Source organism: Corvus hawaiiensis, chromosome 11, assembly GCF_020740725.1.
Source record: "Corvus hawaiiensis isolate bCorHaw1 chromosome 11, bCorHaw1.pri.cur, whole genome shotgun sequence".
NCBI lineage: Eukaryota > Metazoa > Chordata > Aves > Passeriformes > Corvidae > Corvus > Corvus hawaiiensis.
In genome coordinates this window covers 10529987-10550221 of record NC_063223.1, presented here as the reverse complement: position 1 = coordinate 10550221, position 20235 = coordinate 10529987, and the positions used below count along the sequence as shown (strand labels likewise).

At 40.1% G+C, this 20235-nt stretch overlaps 1 protein-coding gene across 2 annotated transcripts in view; it reads left to right on the top strand.

Moving 5' to 3' along the window:
- Positions 1-20235, top strand: part of PTPRG (protein tyrosine phosphatase receptor type G) — a 407666-nt gene that overhangs the window by 132561 nt on the left and 254870 nt on the right. The window contains exon 3 of one of the 2 annotated variants that reach the window (XM_048315233.1): positions 2669-2767. The exons of the other annotated variant lie outside the window; for it this stretch is intronic. Coding sequence (XP_048171190.1) covers positions 2669-2767 — 99 coding nt within the window. The remainder of the gene's footprint in view (positions 1-2668; positions 2768-20235) is intronic. 2 annotated transcript variants of the gene reach the window in all.

The following is a 20235-nucleotide window of genomic DNA, read 5'->3' as shown; positions in this document are numbered from 1 at the left end:
GACCTTTCTGTTTCTACAGCTAGACCTGTGCAGACTTCAGCTGATGGAGGTGTAGTGCAGTAGGTATTTATCATGCTTCACTTATGCTGATAACTGGTTTAAGCTGCATCACCGGGGAAATGTGTTGGACTTACGTTATGGTTCAAAAAAGTATTCAGCTTTTATGAGGTTAACAGCTAAGAAAAGCAACTACTTTTTGTCCCTGGCTGCTATAATTCAAAATTGACTTTGCTGGAATTTGAATCAAATTATTGCCAATATTGTCATAAGCAAATTTATCAGCCAAGGACTTGTTTACTGTGTCTTAGCAAGGCAGGGCTTGATTTGATGTCTTCCTTTTTTTTTTTTTTTTTTTTTTTTTCTTGTGCGTGTGATTCCTTTGTAAAGCTTCAGTTTCTTACATTGATAAATGGGATAGAATATATGAATGAGAACAAGGTAGCTCAGGAGAGGTAATGCATATACACAAAATTTTTTTAGCACAAAAAAGGTATATGAGGGAGTAACATTTTTAGCTCCTCATACTGTCCAGAAATTAATAATATAAAGAACAAAAAAGACTGTGTTTGGGAGGGCAGGGGAGGGGTTAGGATGGGGTGGGAGGGTGAAGTGATTGAACCGTTCTTAGGAACAATCAAGGTGTCCTATTTTGTTCTTGCATGTTGCTCCAATTAGTTATGTTTTACTGACGCAATCCTTGGATGTCAGAAGTCCATCTTTTCCCATGTGGCACGTTAAAAAGCAAAATGCATTATTATTGCTTGAGGTGGGACCTCTGCAGTTGTGGTATAAAGCATTAAATGACATTAATTTAGACAATAGTACTATCATCACACTACTTTACAAGCCAGTAACCCATCTCTTGTTCCCTCCTGTAGTTTATCTCAAGGAGGGAAGTGGATTATTGCCTTATAAAATAGGCACAATGGTGTAGGTGCTGTTCTGCTGCTATTACTGCAAATGTTTCAGGAATACTGAACAAGAGAGGTACCTGAACTAAAGTGGAGAGAGATGGAAGACTGCAGCACTTACCCTGTGATGTGAGCTGAAAACTACAGAAAACATTCCCATATGTAAAGCTACAGTTGGGGATGTCTTCTTCAGTGTAGGAACATGGCCCAGGAGTCACTCACACTTCTTTTAACACAGACCATTGGATTGGAGAGAGACTGAGAGCCTCAAGGCCAGGCTCGCAGTTGCAGCATCATGCTTGATCCAGGCTGAATTTGTGCACAGTTAGAACAGGTATTAACTTTGTACTACCTGCCTATTGGCAAACCTCTATCATCCAGCTTGTTCCTGATCAGCTTTTGTTACTCTAAATAACATTTGCAGCCTTGGTCCAGAAAATTCCAGACTCTGCGGGATGTTTCTGAAGGATGATAACGAGGCTGAGACCAGCAAATTCAGCACTTGAGGTGTTGCAGGGAGCCTTGGTTTTGACGATGCAAAGAAAAGCTGGTGGGCTCTTACCCTTGGACCTTGTTCTGGGATTTGGGGAGCTGGGTAGGTGCTGCTGTAGCTCCTGCTGCTAAAGGGAGGACATGTATGGTAAATTCTCCAGAGGGAGGAATTCACTTTTCAAGGTACAAACCACTTTTCTGTTGTCTGGCAGATGAACACTATGTGGTTTGGCACAAAATACTTTGCAGCAGTGCTTTTCGCATGTAAAATTAATGGTCTCTCTTCCCATTTGGTCTTGAACCCCTTTTCAGTAAAAGCTTTTCAATAAAAAACTTTATAGTATTCTGTAAGATAAGTGGTAAGACAGCAGCATTCGATTCTTTAACCTTCCCTGTTATTTGGAGCACGGTCATGTCCCCTGACATTGGTTAATTACTCTGGCAATTACCTCGGTTCTCCAAAACCTCAACTGTCCCCACACATCCTGTGTCTCTGTGACATTCACATACCCAAGGTTGTTCTGTATTAGCATAAATATCTGACCAGCTCCCAGAAACCAAACAGGCAGATTTTGGCTCTCATTACATTTATGTGTATTTCTGCCAGTCTCAATATGTCTGCTGCTTTATATTCATACATTTAAACTGGTGATTTTTGTATTATACTTAGAACTATCCTGTGCTACATATTGCAGAAGATCATAGTATTATAATGTCCCCACCTGAATTTTTGTCTCTACCAGTGATCCCTCTTTAATTCATTTGTCAAAAAAAAAAAATCCTGATTATTTTCCATATACAATATTTAAAGTTAAATTGTATTACTGCTAATAGTGCAGAAATATCCAGGAAAACTATATAAGAAAGAGAAACTTAAAACTGTTTTTTGGAGTGTATTTTAAATGTTCATCTTACTTTTCCTTTGAGTAACTGTTATTTAAAAATAATTTTTGCCTTGTTTTTCAGTAAAAGCATTGGATAATGTTATTAGTCTCTATTTTCAACATTGCTATGTTCATGTTTTCAAAAACACTGCAAAAACAGTTCAATGACATTTTGAATTGATGTCTAGGAAGTGTTTCTCTTATTACACCATTCCATTTAATTCTGAGTCAAAAGAAATGGGGAATTAAGAAGGAACAGGAATATATTGGTGTTACTAAGTTTTGTCTCGGAAATGTTGTACATGTTGCAGTTTATCAAAACATTAGTCAGGGTATGTGAGGTGGTTTGCATGAAGCAAAATATTCTATATTTTTTTTTAGGTCCCATCAGAAATTACTCAAGAGAAAGTAACATGCAAGATTTGTGGGAGAACATAAAGCATTATATTGATGGATCTGAGGGTGTGGGAAGATGGAGAGGTAATTTGGAGTGACACAGATGAAAAATTTATTTTCAAACCTCAGTATGGTTGGAATGAGTGCTTTATTTCTTTCCCCATAAGTAATTATAACAGGAAAAATACTTATTTGCCAGGAGGGAGCCATGCTGCTGGTGGTTTGGCTTATTGGAATGTTTGGGGCTTAGTGATTGGTTCTGTTGCCTGCTCACACCCAAACCACTTAGTACTGGAGGTGCTTCTTACTGTGAAGGTCACACTCTACGTGTGCAATTATACTTTGAATAACGTATCTTGATTGTTAAATGCATCTTGATTGTTATTTTTCTACTACTGGCATAAATAATGAACTGGTAATCTATAAATTTGCTGACTTAATAGCAGTTAGTAAGTGTTTTATGTGGATGAATTGGGTTGTCCTACAAGTGATGCTTAAATATGTAAGTGGGATTGTTTCAGATGAATTAAAGAACATGGGGCTGCCATGTTCCTGCTCTTTTCTTTTTTTTTACTTTTTTTTTTTCTTTTTGTTGTTGTTGTAATACCTTAGTAAATAAGCTGAATTCTCTGGAAAGGCATGTGCATTCTAAGCAGGGCAAGCACCTCAGTAGATTTAGAACTGTACTTTCACATTCTTGATCACAGTTACTTTAAAAATAGTTTGAAATCAAGGGAGCTTTTAAATAAGGAAATGAACTTATATCCATGTTATATAATTTAGGAGGCAGGGTGGTCAGATTACAGAGAACATACATACCACTGGATCTTGTCCTCAGAAAGTTGTCTCCTGCTCACCGCCATATTCCTCTCTCCTTTCTCAGAGTCAGGTGGCAGAGGAGAAGTTTTGTAGTGATTGCAGAGGGTGGAAACCACAGCTCTCGCTGTTCTGACTTGTGGACTATTGCCCAGATACCCTCCCTAAACGCGGAGATGACAGCTGAAGGCATGGTCGCCCCTTCTGCTCTCTTGGACACTTGTCAGTGCTGCCCCAGAGCTGGAAGAAGGGAGCAGGACTGGTCCTTGGCTGCTCTGTAGTGTGAGGGCTGTGACTGGCAGCAGTAGTTCATGTTTGTATTCACAAGCCAAATCACGAACCAGAGCACTGGGCTTCTGGCCCATCTTGCTGTTTCCTCCCGCATCGAGCTGAAGGACAGTGCAGTAACATCCTAAGCCTTGCAGAACACTGAGAGCACAGCTCTGAACTTGGTACTGTGGTGGTTGGTAGCGAGGATGTTCCAGTCCTCTGCCTGCTGCAGATCAAAGAACCTCCTCCTCCTCTCTCCTTCCTGGGCTGAGCTCAAGAGTTCAGCTATTCATTGCTGAACAATAGGACAGTGAATATTAAACATGTCATGTTTTCTGCTATTCCCACTTGGTCTGTTCAGTGAAATGTGAGAAGGTGGTGGGGTTGGTTAGTTATTTCACAGAGCCAGGAGAATAGATGAGGAACAAAGTCAATTCCTGCTGTGGTTCTCTGTGGGAAATATCAGTTATAAGGAGTTTAGTCTTGGTCATAAGCACCATTGAATGGGATCTGTTACCACGGTAGAACCAGAAAGGATTCCATTACTGAAAGCAGAGGAAAAAAAGTACCTGTGTTGTATCTGAGAGCAGTGCAGTGAAGTTGCTACGTAAGAATTCAAATAACAAAACATGGTAGTTTCTACCACGTAGTAGAAACACCATGGGAAAAGGTAGTGTCCTAAGATAAGTAATGTGTTCTGTTTTGATTTTCTACTTTTCTCTAAATCAACTATGATTAAAAAAATTCTTTATCTTTCTGAGTAGCTGGTATCAATATTTTGATTGGGGGGAGGTTTTAACTCCGATCAACAATATTGTTACTAGATAAAAATGCCTGACTGAACATGTAAGGTCCAGGAAGATGAGTTCTATTCCCTCAGTCACTGTGCTTTTCTTTACATTGACTTCAGGATGCCCACACACAGCTTTCAGATGAGAAACCATTAGATGGGCTAATGGGGCATTGAACTAACCTGAGGCAATGTACGTAGGGAACAGCTTCTCTCTTAACATCTTATTAGAACTCCCCCAAGTATAACAGGAGGGTAGAGGTAATTAAGCTAAAAATGCAAATAAACATGATGTGACCATTTTTATGCCAAGTGACCAGCTAAAAATAAATATCTGCTTGGCATAAGTTGTTTCCATGGAGCAGGGTAAATACCAGTTCACTGCTTGTGGTGGGGTTGTGATCTCCTGCTGTGGCACAGATTGAAAGGTGAAGATTCACAATATTTATCCTTTCAGAAAGTGTCTGGGGTCCTGTTAGAGGAAAGAGAAAAATATGAACAATTTGGTAGGTTGTTCAAGTCATCTTCCCACATCGGGCCAACTGCAGCAGAAGGGGGACAGCCGTTATCAGTGTGAGGACAGTAAAAATGAATTGATGGCTCTACTCCAGTTCTTAATAGAGCAACTTGTTCTAATTGTGCCTCTTTGTATACTCTATAGAGGAGAAATGTTTGGCAGAACACGGAGGATTAACTACTATTATGCCACTGAAAATCCCTGACTCTGAGGAAAACATGACGAGCACATTGGAGGCAAGAATGTCATGCAACAGCTTTTCTTCCAAGCTCAGCATCAGTTGAGAGAGAAATCAATCCATCAGTTTTCACAGGCAATACAGCATTCTCCTTAAACCTGGTCTTCCATATACCACTGGAAGCTTTGCCACTGGTGTCCATGGTTCTGGAGTTAAAGAGCTTTCATTGTAGTCATCACACAACTGCTGATATTGGTGAATGAAATCACCTTGTGAGCCCCTCAAGACAATGACTTCATATATTTCCCCTGTTTGTGAAATCCCTGTCTTCTCCATGGGTCTCTAGGGATTACAGTGCAAAGCTGATGGTGAGCTAGTTTCTTACTGTGTTGGTTTTGAAGACGAACAGTCTTCCTCGTAGCTCAGCCCTTTCCTGAGCAATTAAAAGATCTGTGCAATTTTTCCTGCACTCCCACTTTCTCTCAAGCATGCCAGCTTGTGATTTGGGCAAGTTGTGTTTACATTAAATTTTATTCTCTCAGGAGGTTTTTCATTCAGCAACTGTCTAGCACAAGTTCACAGTAGAAATTCGCTTGATGCCGAGTGCCCTTTCCTCCTGCTGGCTTTAAAACTACTTATGGATACTAAGCTTCTTGCAGGATCATGTGCCATCATTTATTTTACACAACAGTCTGTTTTACATAATAAGATTTACAACATCAAAGACAGCAAGAATGTTCTTTTTAAGAAACAGAGTGTGAACCCCTTACATGCTTAGGAAAAACATTCATATCCTGTATGTATTTTTCACATAGTGGAATGCCTGCTATTTAACAGTGTCTAGGGATTTAAATGAAAGCTGACAATAGAAATATCCTAGACATACCTCTTTTTTAAATACCTTTAACTTCTTTTAGCTGCCTGTCTTCCGGCTTTGCTTTGTCACAACAAAAGCCAAAATCTTAGAACTACTTCGTTTACAGGATTTCCAGGGTACTCCAAATCACTTCTGTGCCTGGTGGAAACTCAGTAAAGATGTACAAGAGCGCTATCAAATATGCATTGAGGAGAAGAGATCTGACACTGTGGGTTTTTCCCTCTCAGTGAAGCAGTTGCATTGCTATTGACTTGAAATCAGGCAGAACCTGGCCCTTTCCTTTACAGCTTTTGCCCAAGGAAGGAGCCATGGAGTATAGACTGTGTTCCACTGATCTTATGGGTCCTGCTGAAAGGGCAGGGGCACCCCAGGGATGTATTTGGAGGGCAAGGCGGGGAGACCTGCCCTGCATTGCCCTTGTGAGCAGAGACCTTGTTCAGTCCATTTGTCAGATAATGCTTTCTTGCACAGCAGTGCAGAGGAGGTTGAAGCAAATCAAAGAGTATGATGCTTGCTGGTGAAGTGATTAAATACACCAAGTGTTAGATCCTTCTCTCATTCCCAAAATGAAGACAGTGACACAAAAAGGCTGGAAGAGGTGGACTTGTAACCTGTAATGTCTGTGGACCAGGGGGTCAGGAAGAACCACTACACAATGCAGGGATTTTTATAAGTTGTTTAAAGAGCTGTTTTGGTGAGCAGTAGGAGTAAGGGGTTAAAGTTAAGTGCAGAAGTCAGACCAGTTGATTAAATAATTATCAATATATTACTCTCTAAAAATTTTAGACTTCCCATTCACTGGAGTCCTTTAAAGTCCTTTGCTGTTTCAGTGTCCTCATGCTTCTCATAACATTGTGAAATGGGCTGGCTCTGCAACCTGAACAGACTTTCTAGCAGCTGCGGTACCCCAGAATTGTGCATTTTGGGATTTCGTAGCAAAAAGAGATCCATGGCAAGAAATATCTTAATTTCTTTCTTTCTTTCTCTCTTAATTTTTAGACCATTTAAGTGCAAGAAACCACTTATTCTTGCTATGTCCCACATAGTTGTAGGGTTAACTAATTTTGTTAAGGTCTATAATGTGCTTTTAAATATACTCTAGAGAAAAATTTTGCCATGGCAGGAAATGAAGATGATGAACTAATCAGTTGTCTTTGTCACCGGTTTTATGATTAATTTTTTATGGTGCTGTGTCTTTATGAAATCATATGAAATGTATAAAACTGTCCCTGTTTGCAAGACTCTTTTAAAATGTTTTAAAATTCTTATTTGCAAGCCATGTTCAGCTATAAATACATCAGCAGATTAGAATTTCATTGCCGCAGTTTTTCCTAACTGCCTCAAGCACAATCTTCATGCAAATGGAATAATCCCTTAGCTTTGCAGTCTCTAGGTCAAAACTGAAAGAATGTTTGCAGGGACCTGACTGCCTTCTTTAGCTGTCTCCTAGAGAAGAACAGACAGTCAGTCACTGGAACAGCTCGTGACATATGTTTGGCAGCAAAAGTACCCCTGATTCCAAGTTCCAGATTATACTTCTCATCTATGGCTGGCCCTCTTCCTGGGCACTCATTAGCTTTTCTTTTAGTCATTTTACACCCAACAGAGGTAGTCTCCTTCTGCTGAGATTTTCCTGTTTGTTTGTTTTGAGTTTTTTTGCGGAAGACATGATCTCTCCTGTGTAGTGGTGGGAATGTGTTGGGCTTCCCTTTGGCTGAAAGGGTGGCTGGCAGAAAATGAGTACATTTATTCTTAGCAGAGAGGGATGTGTGAGCTGGGGGGAACAGCTCAGGAGAAATCTGATGTGCGTCAGGAGTCTTCCTTTGCATTACATGTAGCCTCTGCTCTGCCTGCTGCTGTGGAAGTCAGGTCTGTGTCACCGCTCTGTCTCAGACACCCATGTACACAGACCCAGCCTTTTGTGCTTAAGCAGCAGATTTCTCTAGGACCATATGGGTGCTGGCCCCTTTCCCAACTTGGGGTCATCTTCCATTCCTGGCTGCAGCATCCTATGTTTCTGAAGAGCAAGACCAGGATGATGAAAACCACCCGGAGCATTTAAACCAGAGAATGAATAGCAACAAGAGAAACCTCAGAATGCAGAGAGGTGACTGGCTGAGGTAATTTAAAATAAACAATGGCTCTTGTCTAGCAGCTCCTTTATAACACATAGTTACTGCCCAGAATATCTCAGGAAACCGTTTTGTATTCTGCTAGTGTAAACCTAGATAGCAGATTTATCTTTAAAGATTAGGAGTTACTTGGGAAAGTTTCATTTCATTGTTGTATTTAAATCAGAACATTCCTGTCTCTTTGTCACCTAACTATTTTATATATTAAACTAATTACTTTAGTGAGGCTAAGTAAAACAATTATTAGTCAGACTGCATATTTTGAGTCTCCTTGTGGCATCAAGATAAAAATACAGTCATCCCATTTTATAAGCTCTTCCCTTCTCTTCCCTTGACTCCCCCAAAAAAGGTTTAGGTTGTTTGGTTGTTTGTATTCTTTGAAGAATACAAAGGGTTTGCACTTCAGGCAAGCCCATTTCCTTTTGTAATGGGAAAAGCTCCAAGCACTGCTTTTCAAACAGAAGGAGAAAGATTATTTTTGCAGTCTTCTGTTGAGCAGTTTTGGACAACACCCTTTAACAGGAAAGCACGGATTCTCCTAAATTTCTTCAAGATGAAGACAGATAAGCTTCCTGTTTTAAATTACTTACCACAATTAATGGTTTGAGATGATGATAGTAATGTGTAAGTTGTTTTTTCCTTCTGCCCTTTTTGTATGAATGAGTTTAGTGCACTGTGCCACTTGAAGTTCTCTGTTGAACTTAACAGTATTTGAACTTGAAAGTTTTTTTGTAACAAAGAAGGGCAAAGACACCAACTCCTCATGTAAAAACATTTGAAGGAATGGGCCCGAGAGTAGACCCAGTGTTAAGTCAACATTGAGAATAATGGATTTCAGCATAGGTTAAAAGGAGGCCAGATCTTCAGTTAGAGATGATTGTCTGGGCCCTTAAGGAAAGAAATGATGGAATTAAAGGGACAAATATTTAGTTGTGCTGCACAAAAATGTTTTGAACTTTCTCCAGAATCTTTTCATTTTGTATCTGCTGATGAGTGTAGGTCATAAAACTATTTCAGGAATGAAAACTAAATGTAAGCACATCTTTAGAAAATATCAAAGCATTTTTGCATGTGGAATCATGCAGTGTGGTCTGGGAAACTATTTAAATGCCTACCTAATTTCTGAAACCTTTAGTTTGAGGAACAATAAGTACTAAGTACATGTAGGGCACACTGATACATGGGGACATCCACGTGGTATTGCAAGGACAGAGGACCGTATATTTCTTCTTGCTGTTCTGGGTGTTCAGGGCTGTGGATGACTAGACAGGGACAGAGACTGAAACTTTCATCTCTGCTCAACAGGATGTGAAATAATTTTGTGACAGCTTTTTCATTGTCCCATAGTAGAATAATGTGACTCAGCACTTGACCAAATTCCCAGTATCTGCCGGTTTGGCAATTTTAATCACAGTGATGAAGCATGAGGTCAAGATTGCAAGACATGCAGAGAATGATTTGAAGATAAAAGTGCTGTTATTGAAAATTTTCAGGATTTCAGATTTAGAAGAAATTGTTTTGTTTTATTCAACAGAGACTGTTAGCTATATGTGCCCAAGGCAGCAAGAAACTTCTTACTAAAACCAGTTCCAGGGGAAGTGAGCTTCACCTCCAGCATGTTCTTGGTTCATCGTATTCCATGGATGATTCGTCAAGGACAGTTCCTGCTTTCAGTTAGTTTAAAAAAGAAAATTAAACATCCTGGCATCACCGCCACGAAAATGTGTTATATGATGCTCAGATATGCATGCTTTTAAAAAGAGCACATAATTTTTTCTCTGATTTCTGGATTTCCAGAACCTAATGCTAACCTCCTTTCCCTTTCCTTTCCTTTTCTTCTCTTCTCTTGTTTATTTGAACAATGAGTGCAAAGCAGAAAATAGTTTTCTGGCAGTAAATGCTCTCTGGCATTGGAAAGTATTTGATGGTTAAGTTAAGAATGAAAAATATGGGGTTGGAATATGCGGTGGTTGAGCTGCTCTGCTGGCTGGGCACATTCCCGGATGGCCAGATGTGTCCTGCTGCCACAGATTTATAATGTGGGATTTCTGCAGAAGGGGGAAGAAAATGCTCTTTGTAAATGGGGCAAGGAAAGGCTTTGAAAAAGAGAAGCTGTTTTTGCTTTGGGTTTTAGATGCTTTCTGAAATCATCATTCATTTCTTGCCTTCTAAAGACACCACCACTGAATAAAAGAGTGATACCTTAGAGATTGCCTTGAATGGCACATCCTTCTGCAGAGTCCATTGCTTTACTAGAGCTTTCCTCTTGTGTGTTTGGAGAGCGTCTGGCCCACTGAAGCCCAATGCTAATGGAGCCATATCGGCCACAGTACATTAATAATATTAATGCCAAGCTACCACATCTGCGTTATGTTTCCTGTGCTGTAGAATTACCCTCTTAGCCAGATAAGTGCCTGCTTTCCACTTTCCATTCGCTGCAAAAGTGAGATTCGTTTCACTGCTCACTAGCTCAGAGAGAGGCTTTGAACATGAATTTCTCCTGCAATTGCCACAGTGGGACAGCCCTCGCATACCAGTGTAATTTGCATTGCTGTCTGAGGACTATTACACAGTTTAAGCACTTTAGGAGCCACCAAAGCAATTTATGCACTGGGCAGCCAAGTGTGCTCTTTCCTGTATACCCTGCTGTGCACATCTCCCTACAAAACAGAAGCCCTGTGTACTGCTCCACCTTCCTCCTTCAGCCTCCTCCCCAGCTACACTTAGTTGTCTCTGGAAACAGCTTTTAACCCAGAGCTGTCTGCAGAAGTGTCCTTTGTTCCTGGAGCAATCTCCCTCTTCTTGGGGCAGCAGCTGGGGAGCATGGGGGTGTGGGGAGCAAGGAGAATGTTTGGTCCCTCTCTATCATGATTAGTTTAGTGCACACTGGGAGCTATGAAATGGTGCTGGTGATAACCTTGCATTCCCACATAGGCAGCTTGACCCAGAACGTTTCCCATGGAAGAAACTTGTACTCAATTTCAAGTGTCAACTTAGAAACCCACCATCTCTTTGTTACTAAATACATAGCTAATGCCAATGTAAACCTGTTCTGTGTTCTGGGACTGAAGTGCAGCTTACTTTTAACTTGAAACTGACTTTGGTGAAGAACATCCTTCCTACATCAGCCTGTTTGCAGAGCTATGGCTGAGCAGCCGGAGGAAAAAAGAATGTGGTGTTTTCCCATAAGTAACTGCAGTGCCAAGATACAGTAGGGCAGATGAGAGTGTGTGATTTGTTTTGTTTGATAGGAGAAAAGTAGAAGATTTAGCAAAAGGAAAATAAATAAAAAGGTTACATTGGTTTGCATGAAAATAGTGCCTTCTTATTGCATGGATACTTGCTATTTTATAGCAATAGATGCCAAGCTAGTACTTAAAGCACGGATAGCATGATTTATATTCAGAGGCCTAGCAACTGGTACTGTTTTAGGAAGAAAAGGCATATGCTTTTAATATGGTAAAATGTGTCTTTGGCAGCATAATGGTTTTAAAATACTATTGCTCTTCCCTCTTTGTGTGCTTCTCCCGTATCTTATTTCCCAAATTCCACAAGATCCAGCCATCTGGCTTTCTCATTATCTGGCCCATTGTATATTGTTAGTCTACTCTTCTTTAAAGAAGGGGAGACAAAGAAATTCATTTATTAAATTTAGTGTTTATTCATTCCCTATTTGGAGTTAGATTTTAGTTTAATTTGTATTTCTTTACGTGTTTCTTGGTGCTGCTTTGTTGCACTGTATTAGTGCCTAGGGATGGTTGCTGGCTAAAGTGTGGAGCAAAGTCTGGGGTGTTGGTTTTTGCTTGCTGGCTAAACTTGGGGGTTTTTAACCCTTTGTGCAGTAGGGACAGGTGTGCTTTCCCTGTGGCTTGTGCTCAGGTTCAGCAGCCTCAGACGGGCCAGCCTTGGGGTAGGTCTCTGTGTGCAGCCACCTGTTCATTTTCAGGAGCTGTGAAGGAAGTGTCCAGGAACTTTCCTTATGACTCCCCTCTGCAGGAACAAGGCAGTGATAACAAGTGCCTGTGCTGAGGCTGTGTGACCCTCCTTTAGTGCAGGGAGGGGGGAGCAACAGTTGTGATTTAAACCCTTCAGAGCAGGTGTGATGGGTCCTGGACTGAGCCCTCCGGGTTGACCCAGGTGATGAGGACTTATCAAGAAATCCAGAACTCTACTCTGCTTTATTATACCTTAATGTCTTGAAAATTCAGGTGCTATTTAGAATCTGCTTGTAAGGACTGAGTAGGCTGGGTTGGGTGAGAGCACTGAAGCATGGAGTGAGGGCACAGCCATTCCTATCTCTGAGCATCCAAGCTCTGTTCCACGTGAACTGGAAGGGGCCCTGTGTCCCCAAGGAAGCACAGGAGTCAAGGACTGGGAGAAGTTAGCAAAATCCATTGACATTAATCCAAATTAACCTTTGAACACCTCATGTTTTCTGAATGCAGTTTTTTAAATGGCAGCAGACAGCAGTAAATGATCTTGTTTAATATCTCTAGCTTCAGTGAATGTGAAACATGAGTATGAAATCTCCTTATTGTTATAATAAATATCTGGTTTAGCCTGATAAGAGGTGAGATGGTTCATAAAATGCTGGATGAGTAAGCCTAAAGAATCTGTTTAATTGAATCTTCTTTTTTACAATGTCAGAATAGTTGAAAATAGAGATCTGGGGAATTGTGGTAAAATGCTGTTTTGGCATTTTCTCATTGGTGAGCTGGGCTGATGATGATCCTGTTTTGTGTCTCCATGAAACCAACTGAAGACAAGTCACTCCTAACAGCAAATGAGGCATTTTCATATAAACTTTTACTATATGCAAATGTGTGTGAGTTGGGAGACACATAGCTTAATTTCATAGGTCAGATAAGGATGTGAGGTTGAATTTAACCATACTATCTGAAATAGCAGGAAATGTGTTTCTTAATGTCACCATTTTTCCTTTTCTTTTAGGAACTGTTATATTGCATAGGGAACATTTAGCAGTTGTGTCTCTGAATCCCTGTTGTTTACTGATGTGACCTTTTATAGCTTTCAAATGTGGTGGGGTTTTTTTTCCCCCATGTAAAATGAAGCTTAAATTTAAATTTCCTTTCCCATTCACACTGGCATAGCTTTGTTTTACACAAGCTGAACAAGTATCCTTGCCCCAAATGAGTAATCTGCTGGAGCTGGTAATATGAGAAAAGGCTCTGAAAAAGGTTAGTACGTGCTACATTCAAATATCCATATTGCATATACAAGACCTTTGGTTTAGGTGACAAAGTAAGAAGATAGAAGCACAAAAAAAGTGATTAGCTATCAGGAATTTTTAAACCCTAAGCACTTCAAAGCAGGTTAACAGATAGTTAAGGGGATCATAAATCTTATGCCTAGGTAATAATTACCCACATTATACTCACCAAGTACAAAGAAATGCTTATTTCTTCATGCATAGGTATGAGCTCTGACCTATAGATTTCTGGAGTTCTTGGAAGTTACTTCTCATTTTATGTCATGTTCTTACTATTTCCTGCCATGCTGCAGCTTTCTCATCATCTGGGAAGAATCATGTCAAGTTGTCAAACAGACTAATTGGTTTAATATTTTGCAATTCTTTCACTTGAAAACTGATTCTTAGCTGGTGATAAAATCACTTTTGTTTTAAATGTTAGTGCCTTTGACAGATAGAAGTATTAGATACTTTGATAGGATTTTCAGAATCGCCTGTGGGTTTTGGACATTTAATTCCCATTAATTTCTGAGATGTTCTTTGCTTCCCTCGGGACACTTTCAAAATCTCAGCCTTTGTAAACCTGGAAATGGCTGGTTTTAAAATCTTTTCAGTTTCAACTTAGTGGAAAATCTGTTTCTCACCCAGTTTCTACAGCTTTAAATGGAAGGTAGGCCTTTTCCTTGGAGCGCTGGGCAAGGGAGGCAGCCAAAACAAGCAGAAATGGGATCACAGTGACAAGTCTCACTGAGATCCTGATGCCTCTTTGGGAGGGAGCTCTGTTTGCTTTTGCAACCCTTTGGGCAGAGTACACATTCTCTCCTCGACATGAGCTGCTTCCCACCGGGACTGAGGGGAGGAGGGAGAGGGCTTAGAGGCACAGAAGTCACCCAGCGAGGTGTGCTGTGGTTCCCACTGCTGTGCTGCTCCTCCCCATCTCCCCGTGCATGGAGGCACGCAGAAATTCCTGGTGGTCTTGGCTAAAATGTGGTGGTGGAAGAACAGGGTAGATCTCAGTTCCCTTGACTTGTTATGTTTTGTATGTTGGAGCACAAGCCCATAATAGAAGGACACTCAGCTGGAAGGCTGCAGCTCTCAGGAAGAAGGCTGGTATTTGCTGCAAAACCTTCCCTGCAGTTTTGTCTGGAACGTAAAGCTTGAGGAGCTTAGTAAATTCTGGGTTAAAACTGGTGAGTGAATTCAGAGACAGACAATATGGCCTGTGAAATCCAGGCTGATAACTGTGAGGAAGCAGAATGTGTAAAACAATGGGGCTGGAAGCAGGCTAGGAGCATGGAGCCAGCTGTGGAGCCTTGGGCAAGCCTGGGAGTTGAGATATATGTGATGAAAGCAGACTGGTCCAGTAGGGAAATTCTGCCTGAAAACTTCACTTCTGCTCTGAAATCATCAGCCTTCATCTCTGTATTGCTGACATTTCTTGGCTCAACAGTTTGACTTGTCAGTAGCAAAAGACAATGTGAGAAAAAACATTTTGCAATTCATGTTGTTCCTTTGTGTTTGTTCAAAATGGCTGCTGGGCAAGGGAGACAAAGTCTTTTTCCGAAGTTTGAGAAAGGGAAGCACAGCACAGTGGCCTTGGGTCATACTGTGTAGTCTGTCTGTGTTCAGCCTTAGCACTGATCCTCCAGGAGTTGCTCTGGAATGCCTGAAGCTCCTGAATGTTTTCCTAAATGGGCCTTTTCCTCATCAAAAGGAAGTGTGTGGAGACAAAAGTGACCTTTGAAGTGGTGTTGGGGTTGCAAAAAAGTACATTGCTGTTGATCAGAGACACCGTTGTAAAAATACAGAGCTTCCAGTGTGCTATCTTCATTTTTCTGCCTTGCATTTGTCTGCTGGTAATAAAGTCCTGTCCTTTGTCTTCTGAAGCACCAGAGAGATGTGCATTATGAAAGGAGTAATCCTGAGGCCACCAAAGAGTCCCATTTTTGTTGTTGTTTATACCAAGGTATTATGTTATACTATTGGCAAAGTAATTTTCAGCTCCAAGTGAGACAAGATCAGTCACAGTGGTTTTCACAAGATTGATGTGAAGAGCTAGTGGTGCTAATTAATCAGAGATGGAGAGAGCGTGTGCCTGCATACTCAATTAGTGTAACATTTCCTAAATTGGAACGGCTCTGCCATATAGTAATACTATAGCAAAGCCTGAAGGGTGCAGGGATACAATTCATAATGCACCACCTTAACTTGTTACCTGAACGCTGGCACTCCGAGACACCACTGAATGCTGAGCCCAGAGTGATTTTCTGTGGTAGGTGCTGCAGAGCTGGGAATTGCCAAAAATTCTGGAAAGGCAGCATTTCCTTTTATTTAGACAATGTTATATAACTAGGCTCTTTAATTATATTTTTACTTAAACAGAAAGAGGACTTGGTGTTTGTTACAGTAAATCGTCTTTGACATAAACAATACTTAGTTACGGCTCCTTTTCACTGTTCTTTGAAATCCAGTCTCTTTTAAGAAAAACTGCAGGTTGTGAGAGCTGCTACAATGCTATAAATAACAATAAAGTGGTAGCCAGATTCATTTCAATACTGCACATGGAAGCTTAAAAATGAAACTGATCTCTAATGTAAAAAAGGTGGAGATCGTAAGATAGAATACTTTCTGTGCTTGATATCTAAATGAATTTCATTCTTAACCTCTAGTATTTGTATTTGTTTCTTGTTATGTTACAGTAAAGGTACTTTTTTTGCCTATAGGTAGAAAAACCTACAAGCCATTGTGACCTGAAGTAGCAGAAGATTTTCATTAAGTCTTTGAAAATAAACTGATTTAGCGGCATAGCAGCTTTAATTTTATCCAGATTTGTAGTTTACATCAGGCACAGCTGCTGAGTAAACCTGCAGAATGAATTAGAAATGGATTAATGAAGCTCTAAGACAAATACATCAGAATATTTTAAACAGCTCTCAAGGAAACAGTTTTATTTAATTTTAGTCATGTAATGGCTTTATACTCTGAGCAAAATAAAGTAAAACAATAGACCCAAATTCTAAATTGACATCCGACGTATAATTTTTCCAAAGGTTTTTGAAGTATGAAAAACCATATAATTATTTTCTGACTAGTGAAATTGGTTCATATGGATTACGAAGAAAAGGAGCCCTCCCTAACAAGTATGGTCTGTGGCAGCTGGCCTGGTACCTGCTACACCATTCCACTGGCTGTAAAACCAGAGATACAGTCCAATTCCTTTTGTAGTTATGCTGCTGTAAATCTGGAGTAAATTCATTGGTTTGATCCAGCATTAGAAACCTAAGTTACTTTTCCTCTCCCAGACTCTCTCATTTCAGGCCACGTTCAATGCAATGTAGTGGGGATGAACTGTGTCTGATATCTTTGATCTCTAAAGTCAGAAGTAGGTCACTGATGTTTGATTCTTGAAGGGAAAGTACTCAGTTCAGCAGCCCGAGAGGGGGAAAGGAGGGGTGATATCTGCTGATAGACTTATTCAACTTAAGAAATCCTTAAGCTGATTGTCTGCCTTCTTGAAATTTCTGTCTTGTTTCTGCTGAAACAGTCCTTGAAAACAGGAATTTCTCACAGGTTTGCTGGAAGAACCTGGGAACTAGTTTCTCTCTTTGTCTTTGGGTTGTTGTTGCAATTCTCTGATCATGTGTCACTCCTGTAGCATGGCTGACACAACAGGAGCTGCCAAGCAAATTTAAGAAAATGCCAGCGGGTTTATTGGTCTTAATCATCCTGCTGTAGTTAAACTGCTGAAAATCTCTTATAATTCAGCATATCCTCCTTTTTGCAGCTTGGCTGAAGTGTTACTACTCAAGAATTTAATTTGTCAGGAGGAAGATTGTACCTGTGTGGAAGGAGTGTTGGCCTCCCACTGACAGACAATTTTGCCGAGTTGCTCTAGAGGATGACTGTTGAAGCTGGCTAGAGATGGATTTATTCTTTGTTCTGCTTATTTGTGGCTTGGTTTCTTATGCTTGCTCTACAGTTGAACCTGTTCCTTTAAGAAGTTGAGAAGGGATCAGGAATGCTTAACAAAAGAGCAGGTACTTGGGAATATGGATAGAACAGTGTTTGTAAGAAATAATTATCCTTGCCTTACACTCGAGGCAGACAACGTACACTCTTCACCTAACCAAACATAGGTCAAACTGAGCTTAGCTCACTCTTGAGAGATGAGAAAAATCTGTGCATGTAATTAAATTCTAATGCAGTGGAACAAATCTTCTGGTTGATGTTCCAGAGTAGATTGTTATTCTAAAAATGCTACTGAAATTAGAGAGTAGATATAGGAGTCTGTCTTGGCCCACTCTTTCTTCAAAATTGGTTAAATTTTGAATTGCTCAGAATTTCATGACCTTTGGCATTTAACATGGCTTGTCTGCCTCAGAGTTACCAGCTCCACACCCTGCAGAATCACCTAGAGCAGCATATACTTTTATTTTCTCATTGCAGTGACTTGGCTGTGCTTAAAGTCAGTGTGAGTAAAGAGAAATAAAATTCAAGTCAATAAAATATAATAAATAGTGTCCCTGTTATAGGTACAAAATGGTACTGCTGTACCTCAGTCATGCAATTGTACAACAGAAAATGCTTAAACAAAATCCTGATCTGACAATTCGGCATATGTTTTTTCCATTTCTGTGTGACTTGATGGTTTAGTCTAAAAAAGCTCCCATTCTGTCTCTTAGACTATAATTTGTCAGTCTTTGTTCCTACTGCTTTGAGTCCTGTAATCAATCCCAATTATCTCCATGTCTCTGCAACTGATTTCAAAGGATGGTCTCATGCCATACCTAAAGCCACCGGGGTTACCAATTAGGTAAAATATTGCTGAGTGGGTTAATATATTAGCAACCTTTGTTCAGAATATTTTTGTGAAGATAGTATGAGTTATTAAATGGCTGAACAGGGACACAACTTTTGTTATTAAATGCAGATGACTGAAAATTGAGATAGGTCTTCTAATTGCATGGACAAACATCCCTGGAAGCTGTTTCTGTTCAAGCCATTGTGCTTGGATAAAAGGAGTTTGTGGTAGACGTTGTTTTTTATGAGATGGGAAATGTGAGTTGTATGAAATGTGTTACCTTAATGTCATTTGTTATGTATTGATGTTTTCAAACTTTTCAGAATGAAACATGATCCAACAGTAGGCTATAATGATAGGGTTGTTTGGGGTTTTTTTCTTTGTATGGGAGTCACTTATTCCTTGTCTTTATCTCACTGGTTTAATCTTAGCCTTGACATTAACTATGCCATTCTGGTGTTCTCAGTGACTTTTGTGAAACGATGATGTTTTAGTCCCCTTTCTAAAGGAGCAGGCAATGACTTCTCATGAACACAGCTCCTCAGGGAGGAAACACCTCAGGCCTTTTGATCCATGAGAGGAGGAAGGAAAACTAGCATGCTAAAGTCTCACAAGTAAAAAATATGCAAAATCATGGACCACTGTCCTGAGCATTTCTCCTGTTCACAAGTTCTGATGCCATCTCTCTGGGAGCAGCTGTGTCAGGGTTCTGCATGATCTTTTTGCTGATGGATGCACTGAAGGATGGCTGTGTGCCAAGAGAACCTGGCACAGAGGAACTGGGGAGCAGTTTGCAAAGTTACCTTTCATGTACAGCATGAGGTAATTCATGTACAACAGAGCTGAGTGTCCCTTTCTAGCACCTTTCAGGCTTAGGGAGTAAGTTGCTGTTTAGGATCATTTGTGAATCCACTGAGCTAGTGAGCCTCCTTATGAATCAGTGTTATCCAGCCTGGACACACGGGCTGTCTGCCTGGTGGGAATGAATGCTTAGGTCCTGAACCAATGGTAGTATCTGGGATTTTCATTCTCTGTTTACCAGCTGGTCAGAAGCGTGACTGAAAGGCACAAATTAAAATCTAAAGAGAGCCTTAAAGGAAGGGCCAAGCAGATGGAGATCAGTGTAGAGACTGGAGAAGGGGATAGAAAGACATCAGGCACAACTTGTACTGTTGTCCTCAGGCTGCATCTGTTATTGGAAATAAAACTTGGGGTTATCATTATTGTCACTTGTCAGAATGTATAAGGTGACAAAAAGCAATGCTCATGTCTCTAAACATTTTCATGATAATGCATCTTCTGTTTCTGCATTAGAACACGTCTCTGTGCTGCAACTTCAGCTGTAACACAGACACTGAACATGTGAGGAATTGTGTGTAGTCACAGCGCTGTTCAACATCCTGCATTTGCTGTTAATCATTGGTGAATTGTATGCCAGACCAGCTGTACAGTTTAATTTCTGCCCTCTGTCCATTGGCAAATAGCACGGCTGTGCATATTGAGTCATATTATGGATATTTTACAGACAGTAGCTTTCTTATAACCTTATACCCAGGGCTATGTTTGAGTGGCTTATCATTGGCTATATATCTACAAAATAAATTAAACACAGTTATGTATAACAAAATTACTTTTTAAGTAAAGCAGTGAAGTGATTATGGTATTTTTAATAAGCAAAGTATTTTTAAACTACTATGGTTTCCTTTTATTTTGCAAGTGAATTAGTATAATTATATGTTTTAGTTACTAAAATAAAAAGACAAATTGCAAACAATGTTTTTATTCTATTAACGAACTCTGCTAAAATGTTGAGTCTTTAAATGCATTCAACTAAGCAGGAAAGGATGAGGTTAAAATTAAGAGAGCAGTCAAGACATGGGATGTAGTTAAAAAGAGGTTGTATTAGAAGCTAAGACACACAATGGTCCTTGGGTAGGAGTTCTGCACGGTAGAGTGTGTGTG